The sequence below is a fragment of the Salvelinus sp. IW2-2015 genome, unplaced genomic scaffold, assembly GCF_002910315.2.
Source record: "Salvelinus sp. IW2-2015 unplaced genomic scaffold, ASM291031v2 Un_scaffold1869, whole genome shotgun sequence".
NCBI lineage: Eukaryota > Metazoa > Chordata > Actinopteri > Salmoniformes > Salmonidae > Salvelinus > Salvelinus sp. IW2-2015.
In genome coordinates, this window is record NW_019943233.1 from 91563 (window position 1) to 111660 (window position 20098).

Below are 20098 nucleotides of genomic sequence, written 5' to 3' on the forward strand. Positions count from 1 at the left end.
AAAAAGACTGTGAAATCATACATGTGAAGAAAAAAAACTCTGTTCTTTTTTTGTCTATTTCATTCGTCAGGTTTTCACATACACACAGACAAACAATTAAATATGCACATCCACCAATAGCAACATGATGTAGCTATTTAGAACAGTAGCAGTGACAAGTGTCACAGGAAGTGGCTCTAAACAAAGGGCAGAGGAGTGAGATGGGCCTGTAATGCCATGGTGCTAAATGTGTGTGCATGCTAATTTATTTCATTTATCCTATCTGGCAACCATTACAGTAATGGGATTAGAAAGCCTGGATATAGCTTGTCTTTCCCAGGAGCAGCAGGGCTCAACACAACAGCAGCAGTTTCAGCTAATGGCCTTATGAAGATAAGTGTATAGTCTATGGATGAACCCTAGGGACAGAGCTCTCTCCCGCTGGCGCCAGCTCCCCAGATAAGTCCCTTCTCCCTGTGTGTGTGCGTGCATGTGTGGCATGTAGGGAGGGACTGAGTCACATGACCTTTATAACACGGACATGCATTGCAATTAGGGCTATCTAATCAAGTTAACCGCAGGATTTGCTGTGATTAATCGCAAATTCTAAATGGTCTCACATTGAGCTGTCATTTAACTTTTTTTTTTAATAGAAAGAGAAGTACGAGAATATTAGGCGAGTGGCCAACCCTCAAAATGAGCTTTAGTTTTTGAGATACCCTTAACCGACGTACAACAAAACACATTTTAATGCAAAAGTGGTTAAATTAATAGATATTTGGATGTACCACCTAAACTCAAAATGTGCAGAATATCGTGTGGTTGGAGAGGGGTGGGCTACATAAAATCATGTAACCCAATTAAACAAGCTCTGATATTGCTAAAATGTGAAATACAAGTAGTCAGTTGTCTTCCCTTCATACACAAACAAACATTAGGATATCTTAATTCATCTTGGAAATATAGACCTGTAAACACAGAGATATAATAGGTAGAAACATCAACTATGGAATATTTATAATTTATGTAAGCTTGTCTTTTTGGTAGCTGAGTAATAGACAACTTTCCAAGTCATATTTGCTCTCATTCAGTGCTGTATGGTCCTGCTCACAAAAAAACGTGCTCTGGGGCAGGTTTTTATCAAGGATCTCTCTGTACTTTGCTCCGTTCATCTTTCCCTCGATCCTGACTAGTCTCCCAGTCCCTGCCTCTGAAAAACATCCCTGCAGCATAATGCTGCCACCACCTTGCTTCACCGTAGGGATGGTGCCAGGTTTCCTCCAGACATGATGCTTGGTAAGATGGTAAGATGGCGCCGACAGACATGCCAGCTCTGTTTCTAGCTCCTAAGCAACTTTGCAGTATTACATTTTTTGTGTGTGTTACTTCTTACATTATAGCCCAGAACGTTTTTTGTGTTATTACATCAAATAACTTTTGGATATCAAAGAGGCGGTAACTCACCAGCATTACGACTAGGAATACGACTTTCCGAATTGGATCCTTTGTTCGTACCCCCCAGGGCAATTTAACTTATCAAAGAGGCTGCTCCAGTACGCCGACGGCGGAGAAAAGTTATTCGGAGTTGGTCAAGGTAGGAAACAACACCTCCACTTCACTGATCCTCAACACAGGAGCCCCACAAGGGTGCGTGCTCAGTCTCCTCCTATACCCCTATTCACCCGTGACTGGATGGCCACACACGCCTCCAACTAGGCTTGATCAACAACAATGACGAGACAGCCTACGGGGAGGAGGTGAGGGCCCTAGGAGTGTGGTGCCAGGAAAATAACCTCTCACCCAACGTCAACAAAACAAAGGAGCTGATTGTGGACTTCAGGAAACAGCAGAGGGAGCACGCCCCTATCCACATTGACGGGACTGCAGTGGAGAAGGTGGAAAGCTTCAAGTTCCTCGGCGTACACATCACTGACGATCTGAAATAGTCCACCCACACAGACAGTGTGGTGAAGAAGGCGCAACACTGCCTCTTCAACCTCAGGAGGCTGAAGAAATTTGGCTTGGCCCCTAAGACCCTCAGAGACTTTTACAGATGCTCAATTGAGAGCATCCTGTCGGGCTGTATCACCGCCTGGTACAGCAATTGCACCGCCCGCAACTGCAGGTCTCTCCAGAGGGTGGTGCGGTCTGCCCAACGCATCACCAGGGGACCACTGCCCTCCAGGACACTTACAGCACCCAATGTCACAGGAAGGCCAAAAAGATCATCAAGGACATCAACCACCCGAGCCACGGCCTTTTCACCCCGCTATCATCCAGAAAGTGAGGTCAGTACAGGTGCATCAAAGCTGGGACCGAGAGACTGAAAAACAGTTTCTATCTCAAGGCCATCAGACTGTTAAATAGCCATCACTAGCCGACTACCGCCCGGCTACTCAACCCTGCACCTTAGAGGCCGCTTCCCTATGTACATAGACATGAAATCACTGGCCACTTTAATAACGGACCACTAGTCACTTTAATAATGTTTACATACTGTTATCCATTACACTCCACTCCTGCTCATGGCTGGGTTTCCCGTCGCAATCCGTGGCAGTTGCAAGTCCTGCCACATCCGACGAGCATCAGTGCCGGCGTAGTAGATTTCGATCTTAGTCCGGTATTGACGCGTTGTCTGTTTAATGGCTCATCGGAGGTCGTAGTGGGATTTCTTGTAGCGTCCTTGAAAGCGGCAGCTCTATTCTTTAGCCTGTAATCCATGGCTTCTGGTTGGGATATGTATGTACAGTCACTGTGGGGACGACGTTGTCGATGCACTTAGTAGTGAAGCCGGTGACTGATGTGGTAAACTCCTCAATGCCATCAGATGAATCCCGGAACATATTCCAGTTCTGTAGCTTATCATCCGCTTCATCGGACCACTTCCCAATTGGGCGCGTCACTGGTACTTCCTGATTGAGTTTTTGCTTGTAGAGAGAGCTTTGTGTGTGTTTCGCCAAAGTATCGCGGAACATCAGTGTTCAAATTTTAGAAGTAATTTCCGATTGAGCCGACATATGCAGTGTTTACCGTGAATGCAGTCTCTGCGACCACGGGAACATTGCCTTTTAATTGTCAACCCTGTTACAAAACGGATCTTCAGTGCCACGGATTGAATAGAGCCCTTAAAGTTGATATCTGTATAAGGTGAAAGAGCGCCACTGTTCACCCCAGCGCCTTTGTTATTGTTTTTGTTTTGTTGATGAAATGAAAAGGGGGCATCCAGCATTGCGGTAAAAGGGACAAAAGAGTGTTCGATGTTTGAAGTAAACTTTGTTGTTGTAATATCGAAAACAGACATGGCAGTTTCACCAACTACAAATATCATTTTCAAATCGGCCTACTTTATTCTCCTTTTCTTTACACCTATACTCCAACGTTTCAATTTCCTCCCGTGTTAAAAACACTTCTAATTTTCACTATAACACACATTGGAACACCAACTGTGAGAGTGGTGTGGCAGGGAATCTGTCAGTTGTTACTGGTATGTTCATAGTAGCTGCTCCATACCACATTTAGCAGTAATGGAAGATGTGGCACTGAGAGACAATAGATTCGCTTTTAGCTTGGATCTGAAGTACTCATCTTTTGTGATTTCTGTTTTCTATTTTCTCCTCCTCTAAGAGCTTAGTGCTTCGTTGTATCTCACACGGGATCCGTGTGGGGTACAATATATCAATGTTTAAGGGAGCTTGTCATTGATAGTACCAACACACACTGTAAGACCATGATGTTCTTCAGTCACAGGGTGAGGGAACGTTTTCCACATTCGTAGCTGAAAGCAAATGCCTTGCTGTGCTTTCTTCCTGTAGTGCAGCAATAAGATGTCATTGTTTTTACAAGGGTTGAAACATTTGTGGAACATCCCTGCTTTTCCAGCAATCCTGGTAGGAGGATTTATTTATTGAAAGTTCCACAAATTTTGCAACCCTAATATTTCACACAGATCTGTGTGAAGTGAATGGGACAAGTGTGTAGGCTTCAAGGAGAGCTGCGGAGAACCTCGGATGAACATGATCAACAGTGTGTATACAGGTGTGTATGCAAGCCATAGTTGATATGAGAAGACTTGAGGATACGTAAGGGGGCGAGTGTCTTCAAGCATACAGGCGCGCACACACACACACACAAAACATGCATATCAGGGAGATTATCATAACTGTTTGTTCCACAGTGCCTAGCCCTTGATAGTGTTTTTCAAACTGCTCATTGGTCAAGTGTTTTCTATACATACAGCCATTTTATGTAGCATTATCATATACAAGCTTCAGCTGCCTTAGTCTCTCGTGGACAGATGAAATGGCGAGAATCTTTCAAGGCTCACATAGAATGATGTGATTACAAGCAGTAGCTCCTGGTTTTGGGTTTTCATCATTGATTATTTGGACTAATCACAATTAGGTGGTACGGTCTGCCCAAAGTCAAAATTGGCTATATCGTAAAAATTCCTTTTTTGCCATGATAAACACAGGTTAAATTAGCAGAAGGGAGGGGTTTGGCCTAGAGTTTCCATTTGCTAGGGAGAAGACTTCACTTCCTCCATTTGCACAAAGGTAATCACAATTGTTAATGGAGTTTCCCCCCAGAAGTGAAACAGTAAATTACAAACTTTCGCAAGATCATTTTTACTTCTGGGTAACCCAGAAAGGGTTAAAGTCACATACTCATTTGTTAGCATCATTTTACATCTATCACAGGTTGAAAACTCCATACATCTAGGCCATTTCTGCTTGAGTGCTAGAGAGCTGCAGTAATTGATTATAAAATAACATTATATTGCTACAGTTCATGCATAATTTAGCACATTGCTTTCACAAATGGTACACATGGAAATAAGGGTTTAGGTAATCTAATACTCTTCCATAATTTGATGAGATCTATCAAGGACCCTTAGACAGAGGAAATTGGTTTTCAATGAGGCGCTGTCTTTATAAAGATCCTAGAATTACATTTTGTGTTTGAAAACAAAACTCACTAATGCAACATACATAATTCATACATACATAATAGTAGTTTCCCGGACGCAGCTTTAACAAACCGAGCAAGCAGAAACCGGACCACTCCAATGGCCTTTTGAGAAATAGGACCTCGTTTACTATCTTGAATTAGTTGTATTTCTGAAGAATGTTCAGTCTCCAAAAATAACACTGTCTGCATATCTTTCCTTGGCATCATGTTCAACAAGGCTCTGGCACTGAGACAGACCAAAAGTCATTCAGTGAGGTAAAGAGAGGAAATTACAATGGAAATTACTATTTTTTTGCTCTGTGAAACTACCTTATCGTTATCTCTAAGAGAAGGGGGCTTCCTTCTGTAAACAGGCTGTTCCCAGCCCTCATGAAACCAATTCAATATGACAGATAAATCTGTGCTTTTCAGCGCGTCTCATTTCAAGAGTTTGGTCCCCGTGAGCAGCTCAGAATCAGAGCAAGCATTCACGTCGTAGCCCACTGTTCCCACCAGTAAAATGCCAACCACTCAGCCTGCTACCGTATCGACGGGCACAGTGGGAGCTTTATTGACAAGCAGCATGCTATCATGTGAATCATTAAACACCAATCCACACATAGCAAGATAACCTGCCATTTGAATGCTGTCTCTCTTTAAAACTCTCTCCACTGTCAGCGCTAAGGAAGGTCACAGAAATGCTTGCCACCGAGAAGCGATTATTGAACCCTCCTTTTGGTGACAAAGAATGTGGCGGCCGATTGTGTTCCAAAATCATTTGAGTCTGGACTCTGTCTGGAACCTGGCCGTTCCTGTCAGATTTAGCTAAAACTCTTCTCTTCTCAGCTCTTATCATCTGATCGGCACTGTCACTACATCTCATTTTCATTCATGCAAACACCGTTATATTGGATTGTAGTAAATTATTTCATTACAAACTTTCCTTCTCACCGCTGGTTATTGGATTTGCTCCATGAGACCTACTGATATTGGCTTATGACCGTTTTCTTCCAGATAATCAAGCAGCACTGATATGACCTTGTTTGGGAGGGATGTTCAAATAAACGGTTTCGAAAGCCGTGGATAATTGTCCATCCCTCTCTGTAACTGCAGCAACAGAGACAAAACATTGCTGGCCGTTATAATTATGGCATGTGGGGCGGTCTGTGTTACCGTCTACTGATTATGGACAATGTGGCTGTTTTAATTACGGCTCATTTTACGTTATGTTAGCTGTCAGCGAGGCTGGATCGGAGCCGTGCCCTCTGTGAGCCATATCGTCTCCCGAGTCTTCTGTTAGGCTTTCCTCATCAGCACCAGAGAGCTCTTATCCAGAATGTAAGGATCAAAGGGACCATCAATAGGATAGGAACTATGAGCCCCACAAATACCCCAACCCCCACCCGGGAACAGAGGGACTACAGTAAGTCCCATCCCCACAGCTGCATCAATCAATCAAATGTATTTATAAAACCCTTCTTACATCAGCTGATGTCACAAAGTGCTGTACAGAAACCCAGCCTAAAACCCCAAACAGCAAGCAATGCAGGTGTAGAAGCACGGTGGCTAGGAAAAACTCCCTAGAAAGGCCAGAACCTAGGAAGAAACCTAGAGAGGAACCAGGCTATGAGGGGTGGCCAGTCCTTTTCTGGCTGTGCCGGGTGGAGATTACAACAGAACATGGCCAAGATGTTCAAATGTTCATAGATGACCAGCAGGGTCAAATAATAATAATCACAGTGATTGTCGAGGGTGCAACAGGTCAGTACCTCAGGAGTAAATGTCAGTTGGCTTTTCATAGCGGATCATTCAGAGTATCTCTACCGCTCCTGCTGTCACTAGAGAGTTGAAAACAGCAGGTCTGGGACAGGTAGCACGTCCGGTGAACAGGTCAGGGTTCCATAGCTGCAGGCAGAACAGTTGAAAATGGAGCAGCAGCACAGCCAGGTGAACTGGGGACAGCAAGGAGTCATCAGGCCAGGTAGTCCTGAGGCATGGTCCTAGGGCTTAGGTCCTCCGAGAGAGAGAAAGAAAGAGAGAAAGAGAGAGAGAATTAGAGACAGCATACTTACATTCACACAGGACACCGGATAAGACAGGAGAAATACTCCAAATATAACAGACTGATCCTAGCCACCCGACACAAAAACTACTGCAGTATAAATACTGGCTGCTGAGACATTACGGGTCGGGAGACACTGTGGCCCCATCCGACGATACCCCAGGACAGGGCCAAACAGGCAGCATATAGCCCCACCCACTTGCCAAAGCACAGCCCCCACACCACTAGAGGGATATCTTCAACCACCAACTTACCATCCTGAGACAAGGCCGAGTATAGCCCACAAAGATCTCCGCCACGGCACAACCCGAGGGGGGGCGCCAACCGACATAAATCAGCATCACACTACTTAATTAAAGCAAGGGTCTACAGTGATCTCTCATGTTCAAACATTTGTTAAAGAGCTGTACTGACTAAGTGTCTAAATTGATGAGGAAGTTCATTTTTTTCCAGCGCTGGATTTTTGTTCTCTTATTTTTATATTTTACCTTGATGGACTGAGAGGGGAACTGATTTGTCCGATAATGGAATTGTACATGGAAACGTAAGAACAAATATACACATTTGGGTAGCTTCCTTTTATGTTTATTGGGTGAACATTTGTACAACATGTCTTCAATGTCCAGTACTGTATTTTCTGTGATTTCAACACCCGTATTGTATATTACATCGTTTTTAGTTTTGGATATACAGTATATGAAATTGACAAATGTTCTTCTGATTTATGTCAGTCCACAAACAGGCAAATTAGAACAAGAAGGTTCATTTGTAAACCAAGCACATATCAATACAAACCTGTGGCAGGCCTGAAGAGATTCAAGGGCCCTTCAAGCGGAGCAATCCTGCAACATAAAGCCAGAACAGACAGCTTTTGAAAGGATTTTCCATACCAATGAGGACAGGCATTAATAGAAAGCTCCAATTAAAGAACACAATACCCATCCTCATCACCAAGCAGAATGTTAGAAGAACTTCACAAAGGCTTTTCTTTGAACATTTTAAAGACAACCTGATTGACTGATTGTCCATGAAAGTGGGTTGATATGAAAGAACATGTTATTGAAGTCACACAGAACAAACATGCCGTCCAATTTACAATGTGCACGGAAGGGATTTACTGCAATAGATGAAGGGCATAAATACAACAAACTGTAACTGTATTCAGTTACGTTACCAGCAAAGATATAGTAATCAGATTACCGATACCCTTGAAAAACATGATTACTTAGATTACTTTTAAATTCAGACACCTTATGACAGCATTCTGTTTTCTCAGTGACATTCAATTCAGCATTGGAAAAAGCATCCGTTTGTTCCACCTGAGCGAGTCAGAGACCACTATGATGACACACCAAATGCATTGGATGGATCTTTTTTGTCTTCTTCTAATGCCTCTTAAAGGGAAGGCAATCCAAAAGTAACTGAAAGTGAGTTTGGGTAATCCAAACTGATACTGATTACAATTTTGGACAGGCAACTAGTAACTGTAATTGATTACATTTAGAAAGTAACCTGCCCAACCCTCTACACAAACACACACAGTATGTAATCAGATCAGACTTGTAATATGTGTGTTCCATGGTTCAGTGGAGAGGGGACTCTCTCTCTCCCTCTGACCCTGTTTGTTCCCACAGAAGCACAGTCTCATGTCCTCCCTCACCCCGTTACTGACCAGCACATACAGCACTGGGTCCACCACACTGTTCAGGCTGGACAGGGCCAGCGTAAACGAGAAAGGGAAGTGCATTTTCTGCTCAAACTGACAGTACATCTTTTCGTCCATGTGGTAGTAGTAGTAGGCCAGGGAGCGGGTCAGCAGGAGGAGGTGGTAGGGGGCGAAGCACACAGAGAAAATCCCGATCACCCCGAAGGACAGCAGCCGTACCTTCCTCTTAGCCTGCTCCCCCAGCCCCTCGCTCTGCTTCACCTGGCCCAGGATCCTCCAGTAACAGAGCCCCAGCACCAGCAGGGGCAGCAGGAAGCCGATGCCCACCCGCAGCAGGTTGAACAGGGCCACGGGCTGCGGCATGGGGTAGGTCTCGTAGCAGCGGTCCTGCGCGTCGTCGTGGGCGTCCTGCAGGTTGTCTTTGAACAGCACCAGGCCGTGTCCGGACATGACAGTCACGCACACGACCAGACAAAGCACCCAGGCGTAGCGCACGTTGCGAAAGGCTTTGGTCCTTAGGGGGTAGGTGACGGCCAGGCAGCGGTCCACAGAGATGCAGCACAGCAGGTAGATGCTAAGGTACATGTTGGAGTAGTAGAAGAAGCCGGCCACGCTGCAGGAGAGGCTGCCCAGGCTCCAGTGGTGGTCCCGGTGGTAGTAGTTGATCCAGAGAGGCATGGTAAAGATATAGAGTAGGTCAGACAGGGACAGGTTGAGCAGGAATACCCCCAGGGCGTTCTGGCTGCGGACCTGCTGGACGATGGGGCCAAGGGTCAATAGGTTAAAGGCCAAGCCCAGGATAAAGGCCAGGATGTAGATGCCCATCAAGAAGTCACTGATAGGGCTATTCGAGATTGTCACGCAAGTCAAGTTGAAGTTTGTTTTATCCATCTGTTCCTCTATCTTTGTTCAGGTCCAAACTGGAGTAGTTCCTGAAAAGACAAACAAATCAAATCAAAATCAAATCAAATGTGCTGAATACAACAGGTATAGAGGTCCTGGATGGCAGGAAGCTTCACCTTACAGTGAAATGCTTACTTACGAGCCCCTAACCAACAATGCAGTTAAAAAAAAATATGGATAAGAATAAGAAATAAAAGTAACAAGTAATTAAAGAGCAGCAGTAAAATAACAATAGCGGAGTATATACAGGGGGGTACCGGTACAAATTCAATGTCCGGTGGCACCGGTTAGTTGAGGTAATATGTACATGTTGGTAGAGTTATTAAAGTGACTATGCATAGATGATAACAACAGAGAGTAGCAGTGGTGTAAAAGAGGGGGTGGCGCAATGCAAATAGTCTGGGTAGCCATTTGATTAGGTGTCTTATGGCTTGGGGTAGAAACTGTTTAGAAGCCTCTTGGACCTAGACTTGACGCTCCGGTACCGCTTGACGTGTGGTAGCAGAGAGGACAGTCTATGACTAGGGCGGCTGGAGTTTAAAAAAATGTTATGGTCTTCCTCTGACACCGCCTGGTATAGAGATCCTGGGTGGCAGGAAGCTTGGCCCCAGTGATGTACTAGGCCGTTCACATTACCCTCTGTAGCGCCTTGTGGTCGGAGGCCGAGCAGTTGCCATACCAGGCAGTGATGCAACCAGTCAGGATGCTCTCGATGGTGCAGCTGTAGAACCTTTTGAGGATCTGAGGACCCATGCCAAATCTTTTCAGTCTCCTGAAGGGGGATAGGTTTTGTCGTGCTCTCTTCACGACTGTTAGTTTGCTGGTGATGTGGACAGCAAGGAACTAGCAGCTCTCAACCTGCTCCACTGCAGCCCCGTCGATGAGAATGGGGGCATGCTCGGCCCTCTTTTTCCTGTAGTCCACAATCATCTCCTTTGTCTTGACCATGTTGAGGGAGAGGTTGTTGTCCTGGCACCACACGGCCAGGTCTCTGACCTCCTCCCTTTGGCTGTCTCGTCGTTGTCGGTGATCAGGTCTACCACTGTTGTGTCATCGGAAAACTTAATGATGTTGTTGGAGTCGTGCCTGGCCGTGCAGTCATGAGTGAACAGGGAGTACAGGAGGGGACTGAGCACGCACCCCTGAGGGGCCCCCGTTTTGAGGATCAGCGTGGCGGATGTGTTGTTACCTACCCTTACCACCTGGGGGCAGCCCGTCCGCAAGTCCAGGATCCAGCTGCAGAGGGAGGTGTTTAGTCCCAGGGTCCTTATTTTTGAGCTTTGAGAACACTATGGTGTTGAACGCTGAGCTGTAGTCAATGAATAGCATTCTCACACAGGTGTTCCTTTTGTCCAGGTGGAAAAGGGCAGTGTGGAGTGCAATAGAGATTGCATCATCTGTGGATCTGTTTGGGTGGTATGCAAATTGCAGTGGGTCTAGGGTTTCTGGCATGATGGTGTTGATGTGGGCCATGACCAGCCTTTCAAAGCGCTTCATGGCTCCAGATGTGAGTGCTACGGGTCGGTAGTCATTTAGGCAGGTTACCTTAGTGTTCTTGGGCACAGGGACTATGGTTGTCTGCTTGAAACATGTATATTTTGTATGTTATTAGTGTAAAATAAAATATAGTTTGAATCGCTTGTGATGTATGAACCCTGATCAGAAAAGCTTGATTTTCACCGGTGTTAAAAATCAAGTTTCAGTAGTCTTTGCCCAAATTTTTGTTTACATTTATTTAACCAGGAAAGTTGTATTTAGACACAGTCTTGAGTCATAAATGAGACAGCCTAGTCTGTCTTTCCTAGAACTTCCTGTAGTCTCATTTAGTCGAATGTTACTCACATAGGGCTCTACTCAATCCGCATTGCGGAAGTTCAGCTTTACAGCTTGATTGAAATTCAAAGGCAATGGTCCCGCTTTAGCGGAGACTGCATTCACAGTAAACACTGCATACGTCGGCTCATTCGGAAATGGCCTTTACATTTCTATCGCGGAATCTGTAACACGTCAGCTTTACAGATTGAATAGAGCCCATAAAGTGTATCATAGAGACACATACAGTGCCTTCGGAAAGTATTCAGACCCCTTCACATTTTCCACATTTTGATATGTTACAGCCTTATTCTAAAATGTATAAAAAAGTTTTTGTCCTTCATCAATCTGCACACAATACCACATAAGGACAAAGCAAAAACAGTTTTTTTTATTTTTTATATCACATTTACAGAAGTATTCAGACCCTTTACTCAGTACTTTGTTGAAGCACCTTTGGCAACGATTACAGCCTTGAGTCTTTTTTGGGTATGACGCTACAAGTTTGGCACACCTGTATTAGGGGAGTTTCCCCATTCTTCTCTGCAGATCTTCTCAAGCCCTGCCATGATGGATGGGTAACATCGCAGCACAGCTATTTTCAGGTCTCGCCAGAGATGTTTGATCGAGTTCAAGTTCGGGCACTGACTGGGCCACTCAAGGACATTCAGAGACTTGTCCCGAAGCCACTCCTGCGTTGTCTTGGCTGTGTGATTAGGGTCGTTGGAAGGTTGGAAGGTGAACTTTCGCCCCAGTCTGCGATCCTGTGCGGTCCGGAGCAGGTTTTCATCAAGGATCTCTCTGTACTTTGCTCCGTTCGTCTTTCCCTCGATCCTGACTAGTCTCCCACATCCCCACAGCATGATGCTGCCACCACCATGCTTCACCGTAGGGATAGTATTGGCCAGGTGATGAGCGGTGCCTGGTTTCCTCCAGGCGTGTCGCTTGGCATTCAGGCCAGAGTTCAATCTTGATTTCATCAGACCAGAGATTCTTCTTTCTCATGGTCTGAGAGTCCTTTAGGTACCTTTTGGTAAACTCCAAGCAGGCTGTCATGTGTCTTTTACTGAGGAGTGGCTTCCTTCTGGCCACTCTACTATAAAGGCCTTTTTGGTGGAGTGCTGCAGAGATGGTTGTCCTTTTGGAAGTTTCTCCCATCTCCACGGAGGAACTCTGGAGCTTTGTCACAGTGACCAACGGGTTTTTGGTCACATCCCTGATCAAGGCCCTTCTCCCCTGGTTGCTCAATTTGGCCAGGATGCCAGCTCTATGAAGAGTCTTGGTGGTTCCAAACTTCTTCCATTTAAGAATGATGGAGGCCAATGTGTTCTTGGGGACCTTCAATGGTGCTGGTATTTTTTGGTACCCTTCCCCAGATCTGTGCCTCGACACAATCCTCTACGGACAATTCCTTAGACCTCATGGCTTGGTTTTTGCTCTGACATGCACTGTCAACTGTGGGACCTTATATAGACAGGTGTGTGCCTTTCCAAATCATATCCAATCAATTGAATTTACCACAGGTGGACTCCAATCAAGTTGTAGAAACATCTCAAGGATGATCAATGGACACAGAATGCAGCTAAGCTCAATTTCAACTCTCATAGCAAAGGGTCTGAAAACTTATGTAAGTAAGTTATTTCTGTTTCTTTTGCAAACATTTCTAAAAACCTGTTTTCACTTTGTCATGGTGGGGTATTGTGTGTAGATTGATGAGGAAAAAACGTATTTAATCAGTTTTAGAATAAGTCTAACGTAACAAAATGTGGAAAAAGTGAAGGGGTCTGAATACTTTCCAAATGCACTGTATAAATAGACACAATACTGTATAACACATATCAGTTGAACTCATCCCTCAAAAGATGGCGTCCTCTTACTCACAATCATTACTCACAATCATTTTTTTTATATATCCCAGTATCCAGCTCATCACATTTTGCTCCAACCCATTTCATTGACAAAATTGTTTATGTGTCAAAAAGATAAAACCCTTTGGCTATCCACTCTGACACAGTCAAAAATGTAACATACTATTTGAGCTTGATAATGGGATCTGGATGGAAAATATGAGTCTACCCTTCAAGAGTGGGCCTCTGAGGTTTAGTCATGGTCTCACAGATATCGATTTGAGCCTTATTGCAGTGGAACTGGCTAACTCCAAATTGCCTGTGAAACCATCTCTCCACTTTTAAATACTTTGTGTGAAAAGCTTCACCAATTTCAGGATTTGTGACCTATATTGTCTGACCCCCTCTGTGTATGATAGCAGTTACTGTCATTGGGTTCAGGACCTTATGATTGGACAAAAATGTGTCATGGAAATATTGGCTTCCTCCTCCTAACGGGTTTATATTACCTTATGTTAATGCCGCTGTCCAGTAATTGCATCAACATTTCCCATGGTTATTGTTCTGCATGGTTTCAAACTGGCTGACTATCTGCCACAGCACAGATTGTGATTCGTGGGAGAGCATTTGCACTTCATTGTGACGTTCGATGTGCCAGAGCCAGGCCCTGGGATTGGATTAACCAGATATTTTGGAGGCAATAAGACTGACAGCAGGACAGTTCGTAGCTTTAATGCTTATTTAAATACTTTAGTGAAATGCAAGGAAGGACATAGTTCTATAAAAGGTCACAGGGGTGCTACGATCATAGCGGGAAGAAAATATGTCCTGCGGCAGTAACTTTATCAGTCATTGGTGATGACATTGGGACTGGTACTACACACTGATAATCAGATCTAAGTTTCTGTTCAAGCTTGCTCCTGAAATAGACATGCAGGTCTGACGATCACATGACACAAACATCACTATTCCAATCTAAATCCCAATTAGATTCTGGGAAACATGGCAGCAATTAATAGGATGGACATCTATGTTCCTTTCACTACACCACATACACCAAAATGTGTATTTAGATGATTAGTAGCGCAATCACATAATTACCTTCTCAGCTCTCTGGTGGAGTAATACAAAGTCTTCTTTTGAATTATTGCACTAAAAGGTGTTGATTGGCTCGAATTGGAGAAAGGCCGAGTTCTGAAAGATAAAACAGGAAATCATTAAAAAAAAGAAAAAATGTACGGGGCTGAGAAGATGACGTTGCTATGTTTCGATCCTCATCCCACACTCAGGCTTTGTTGTTGTCAGTGTGCAGAAACAGAAGGCCCTTAATGGTATAAGTGGATGATAATACATTGGCATGAATTGGCATGTGATGTAAATGTGCTCTAAGGTATATAATTGGTATGTAATCCAGACTGATCAAGCACTCATTCCTATTCCGTGGGTTAATGCTCATGATATGGATCTTAAAAGGGTAATTCTATGGGTGATCCACAGATCTGTCATTAATCTAGGTTCTCACCATGTGGATGACGGCAAATAGCCTACCTGAGGTGAGGCGAAAATGATTAGTAGTTCATTTTGCAGCCAATAAGAATGAGCGTTGACTATGTGACGATCTGCACATTTTCCTTTTGTATTATTACCACTGTGAATTGGGCAACCTTAGCACTGTACTTTGGTTTGTTGAAAGATGACAGACCATAACGTGCTAACCATTAATCAGAACATTCTGCTATGCTGGTGCAATCACTGTGTAATTTAGAAACATCTTTCACTTTCAGAGACATTGATGGAATAATCATTGCGTTAGTTGAACATTTTGCGCCGGTGACAACGTTCATCAGAAAAGTGAAAAGGCTGAACGTAGGTGTCGGTGGCATAACAACAGCTTGAGTTGTGAGTAACCGTGGTATTCCCCTCTTAGTAACAAGGAAATAAAGGTCTAGATGGTCTGGTCTAATAAAGGTCTAATCTGGTCTAGATTACTAATGTTCCGTTGACTCTTAACCAAAAATAAATTCATAACTGCTGATACAAATCTTTCCAAATACTGACACGACACCACAAACTGCAGTGCATAATGCTGTATCTGTGTGACCACTGTGGGTGCGTTCTTGATAACTCCGCTATTGTGGTTCCGTTCGTTCTAACACAGACTCATTTCCCCTTTCTTAAAAAAAAAAACCAACTCTGTTTATACTTTTTTTTTTAAACGAATGTGCAGAATACCTGTCCAAACGTACAGTTGAAGTCGGACGTTTACATACACTTAGGTTGGACCCATTAAAACTCGTTTTTCAACCACTCAACAAATTTATTTTTAACAAAGTTACGTTTTGGCAAGCCGATTAGGACATCTACTGTGTGCATGACGCAAGTAATTTTTCCAACAATTGTTTACAGACAGATTACTTCACCTATAATTCACTGTATCACAATTCCAGTGGGTCAGAAGTTTACATACACTAAGTTGACTGTGCCTTTAAACAGCTTGGAAAGTTACAGAAAATTATGTAATGGCTTTAGAAGCTTCTGATAGGCTAATTGACATCATTTGAGTCAATTGGAGGTGTACCTGTGGATGTATTTCAAGGCCTACCTTCAAACTCAGTGCCTCTTTGCTTGACATCATGGGAAAATCAAAAGAAATCAGCCAAGACCTCAGAAAGATAATTGTAGACCTCCACAAGTCTGGTTCATCCTTGGGAGCAATTTCCAAACGCCTGAAGTTACCACGTTCATCTGTACAAGCAATAGTACGCAAATATAAACACCATGGGAGCATGCAGCTGTCATACCGCTCAGGAAGGAGACGCGTTCTGTCTCCTAGAGATGAACGTACTTTGGTGCGAAAAGTGTAAATCAATCCCAGAACAACAGCAAAGGACCTTGTGAAGATGCTGGAGGAAACAGGTACAAAGGTATCTATATCCACAGTAAAACGAGTCCTATATCGACATAACCTGAAAGGCTGCTCAGCATGGAAGAAGCCACTGCTCCAAAACCGCCATAAAAAAGCCAGACTACGGTTTGCAACTGCACATGGGGACAAATATCGTACTTTTTGTACAAATCTCCTCTGGTCTGATGAAACAAAAATAGAACTGTTTGGCCATAATGACCATCGTTATGTTTGGAGGAAAAAGGGGGAGGCTTGCAAGCCGAAGAACACCATCCCAACCGTGAAGCATGGGGGTGGCAGCATCATGTTGTGGGGGTGCTTTGCTGCAGGAGGGACTGGTGCACTTCACAAAATAGATGGCATTATGAGGAGAGAAAATTATGTGGATATATTGAAGCAACATCTTAAGACATCAGTCAGGAAGTTAAAGCTTGGTCGCAAGTCGGTCTTCCTAATGGACAATGACGCCAAACATACTTCTAAAGTTGTGGCAAAATGGCTTAAGGACAACAAAGTCAAGGTATTGGAGTGGCCATCACAAAGCCCTGATCTCAATCCAATAGAAAATTTGTGGGCAGAACTGAAAAAGCGTGTGTGAGCAAGGAGGCCTACAAACCTGACTCAGTTACACCAGCTCTGTCAGGAGGAATGGGACAAAATTCACCCAACTTATTGCGGGAATCTTGTGGAAGGCTACCCAAAACGTTTGACCCAAGTTAAACAATTTAAAGGCAATGCTACCAAATACTAATTGAGTGTATGTAAACTTCTGACCCACTGGGAATGTGATAAACGTTTAAATAAATAATTCTCTCTACTATTATTCTGACTTTTCACATTCTTAAAATAAAGTGGTGATCCTAACTGACTTAAGACAGGGAATTCTTACTCGGATTAAATGTCAGGAATTGTGAAAAACTGAGTTTAAATGTATTTGGCTAAGGTGTATGTAAACTTCAGACTTCAACTGTACATTCCAGTACATTACTGGAGAACACTGTAGGTCTACTTTCTCAGACAAGTTTTGTTATCTCATGTTTGACCTGAAGAATGCACTTTTTCTGTCCTGTCTGATTAATAAAGCATCATGAATATTCGTGTAGCAGGCTACCCTTCATAAGACTGCAACTCTACATGCTACCTGCCTTGCGTTCTCTCCCACAGGATTCTCTGTCTGTCAGGTTTGCACACCATCTTGATTAACTCCCTGAGATTGTGGGTTTTGTTTAGTCCTTGTGTTGTCCGTATTCTATTAACGTCAAATGAACCTCGCTTAGCAATTAGAAGTGTCCATTTGACTGACACTACATGTAATATCTACCCACTGAAGCCATCCTTACTAGCCCTCTCCAGACCGCTTCTATTGTGGATTTAACTCCATTACATCTGTCCAGCAGTATGTTAATGTTCTTTTAGCCAAACGCACAGGGAGGGGACTCTCAGACGTACAGTGACAGCTAGACGAAAGATCTCCCAGGTCACGGATAGTCTCGTGTCCCAACGGTCTCAAAGCGTAACTCGTTTACATCCTTGAAAATGTCCACTTTTTTCTCAATCAGCAGACAGTCCTCCTCCACATTTCCACAGTTCTCAGAATCAACCCTCTGTTTTGCCCTTTAAGCAATTTGGGAGCAATTTGCATGTTTTCGAACGTCGAATCAGTTACTGGCTTCATTCCCAGACCTCTTTAGTCTAATCATTTAGTAAGACTGACTCACACTGCTACAGGTTTCCTTTTACCACTGTCATCCTGATCCAGAGCAACAGGGGAAATTGTGTGTCGGGGGGGAAGGGGAGTTATTTTAGAACGGAATTATCTTGTCAGCGCAATGTTTAGGTAGCATATTTAGGAAGCACAGACGTGCATCTGTGAAGAGATTGAACTGAGACCTCAAGGACTCTCAATCAATTTGAGACAATATGTGTATGTCTTATCTTCTAAAACATACAGTGATACTCTGTGTACTAACTTTCAGAGAGTGCCTGAACTCCATCCGAAAGGAAAAAAGTGGACAAAAGCGCTATCATTCTTTCATCTACACTTTTGACCACTTCTGAGTCCTGACCACCGTTTTAGAAGACCTCACCTGTCAGTTGTGGGACTTAGCTTGTTGCCGACAATGGTTCTCCAAAGTGGGTCACGAACTTCTGTCTCCTTCAGTAACCCTCAGGCACAGGAGATTTCCATTCAGACAGCCTGAGGGGAGGCTTCAGAACCTTTGAGTTACTGCCAGACCATTAGAGTCCCACATGATGACAGGAAGAGAGCTGCGACCACTCCAGAAGACAACCGACAGACCGATGTTTTCAACCCAGGACACGTCCTCCGTGATGGGGAAATGCCAACCATTAGCAGTCAGTCCACTCACTGAAGTCAAGATGTCAGACCGACAGCCATGCACGAGAAAGACAGAGAGAGAATAAGCCAGACACGAGAGGGGAAGAGACGAGTGATGTTTAGGGGAGGAGGGAGGGAGTTTTCTTCAGCATACACATGCATTTGAGAAGTAGTTACTTCAGGGCGGAGGTAGAGACCAGGCTAGACACTTCTCACACACTACCTCCCCAGCACCTCCAGATGGATTGTTCAGACTGAAACTTACAACTTGACAGGCAGTCAGGCTGACCACAATGGTAGTTTCCTCCACAAGACACAAAAAAGACAGCAGCAACAGATATTATTGACTCACAGGCAATGTGAGTCAATAACACAATGGTTTAAAATTATCTTTAGATGTGACTAATGGGCTATTCCTGTGGCGTGGAAATCTGATACACATGTCAACCGGACTGAAACCATCAGTGAAAATTCTAAAATGATCCATCACGGGTCAGGTCATCTCTAACGTCATCTCCGTACCTAAAGTAAATCACATCTGGAGATTACGTGACTTGGACGGCATCTGCCTATTAATACAGGAGGGGAATATGTTTATCACAGTCACAATTCAACTGAGAATGGGAAGCGAATATCCTTTATAAACGGACTCTCCCTACACTCTGTGTTAATATTTATCATCCCATCTTTGAATTTTGTCTTGTAATAACTCTCTCAATATGCACTCGAGGTTGAATGTGTCACAGCTGTTTCCAAAGTGATTTTTTTTTTTGAGTGAACGTTGCTGCAGGGAAATGTACAGGAATGCATGTTGGTATGTTGGTAACTGAGCAGATAGTGTACAATTGTCAGTGGTGATAAGTTTCAGAGATGTGGTCAGAAATTAGAAGTTGGAGTTGGAGAGGAAAGTCTGTCCTGAAGTGAGGATGTGTTGTGCTCAACAGGGAGATGGAGAGATGAAACGAGAGACATGGGTCGGCAAAGTACGGGGTGGCAAAGCCGGACATGGCATGGACCCCCCAGACATGAACCCCAGTTTTGTTTCCCCATAAACATAACAAATGGTATATGAATTTTGCCAATGCAGCGTTGTCGGGCCTGCCAGTAGCGCAGACCCGGGATAGAGGCTATGCTGGGTGCGAGCTCATGATCTGAGGAGAGGGATGTAATAATGTAATGTTTAGTAGTTAAAATCCCAAAATGCATTGTGATTGGGCACCTAGCCATGTATTGTCATAAGGTACCATCTTCATTACCTTCATTTAGGAAACTCATTGGATTCCACCCAGGGCAGGGCAAAATTGACAGTTTTAATTGGCTAGCTAGTAGCTAGTAGCTTCATTAGGTTTTGGTAGCAGTGAGCTGAATATTTATAGTTGGCTAATCAGCATGGATATTCGAAAATGGCTCGGCACTGCCAAGAGCAAAAAAACGGAGGACCACCATGTCGATGCCAAGCTTACCGAGCAGCCCACTGAGCCTACCACCGAGGTTGAGGAGCCTTGCAGCAAATGTAATACCCGTCCATCGCGCATACTGCCTGCTGACCAACAAGATGGAGAGCCAGGGCCTAGCACCAGCTGCACAAGGGTAACATCACGACAAGCACCTGCACCGCCGTTTCCCCAGCCACTAGTAA

At 44.0% G+C, this 20098-nt stretch overlaps 1 protein-coding gene across 1 annotated transcript; it reads right to left on the bottom strand.

Annotated features, from left to right (window-relative positions):
- Positions 1 to 7565: 7565 nt before the first annotated feature.
- On the bottom strand, positions 7566 to 18635 carry LOC112072268 (G-protein coupled receptor 4). Its single transcript, XM_024139678.2, has 3 exons — positions 18209 to 18635; positions 14318 to 14410; positions 7566 to 9586 (listed from the first exon to the last, which is right to left on the bottom strand). The coding sequence occupies exon 3, from the start codon at positions 9543 to 9545 to the stop codon at positions 8538 to 8540; it is 1008 nt and encodes a 335-aa protein (XP_023995446.1). The 5' UTR covers positions 9546 to 9586; positions 14318 to 14410; positions 18209 to 18635; the 3' UTR covers positions 7566 to 8537.
- Between the last annotated feature and the right edge of the window lie 1463 nt (positions 18636 to 20098).

What these genes read in the sequence shown, in the direction of transcription:
- LOC112072268 (XM_024139678.2), bottom strand. Translation starts at nt 9,545, where the DNA reads ATGGATAAAACAAACTTCAACTTGACTTGCGTGACAATCTCGAATAGC.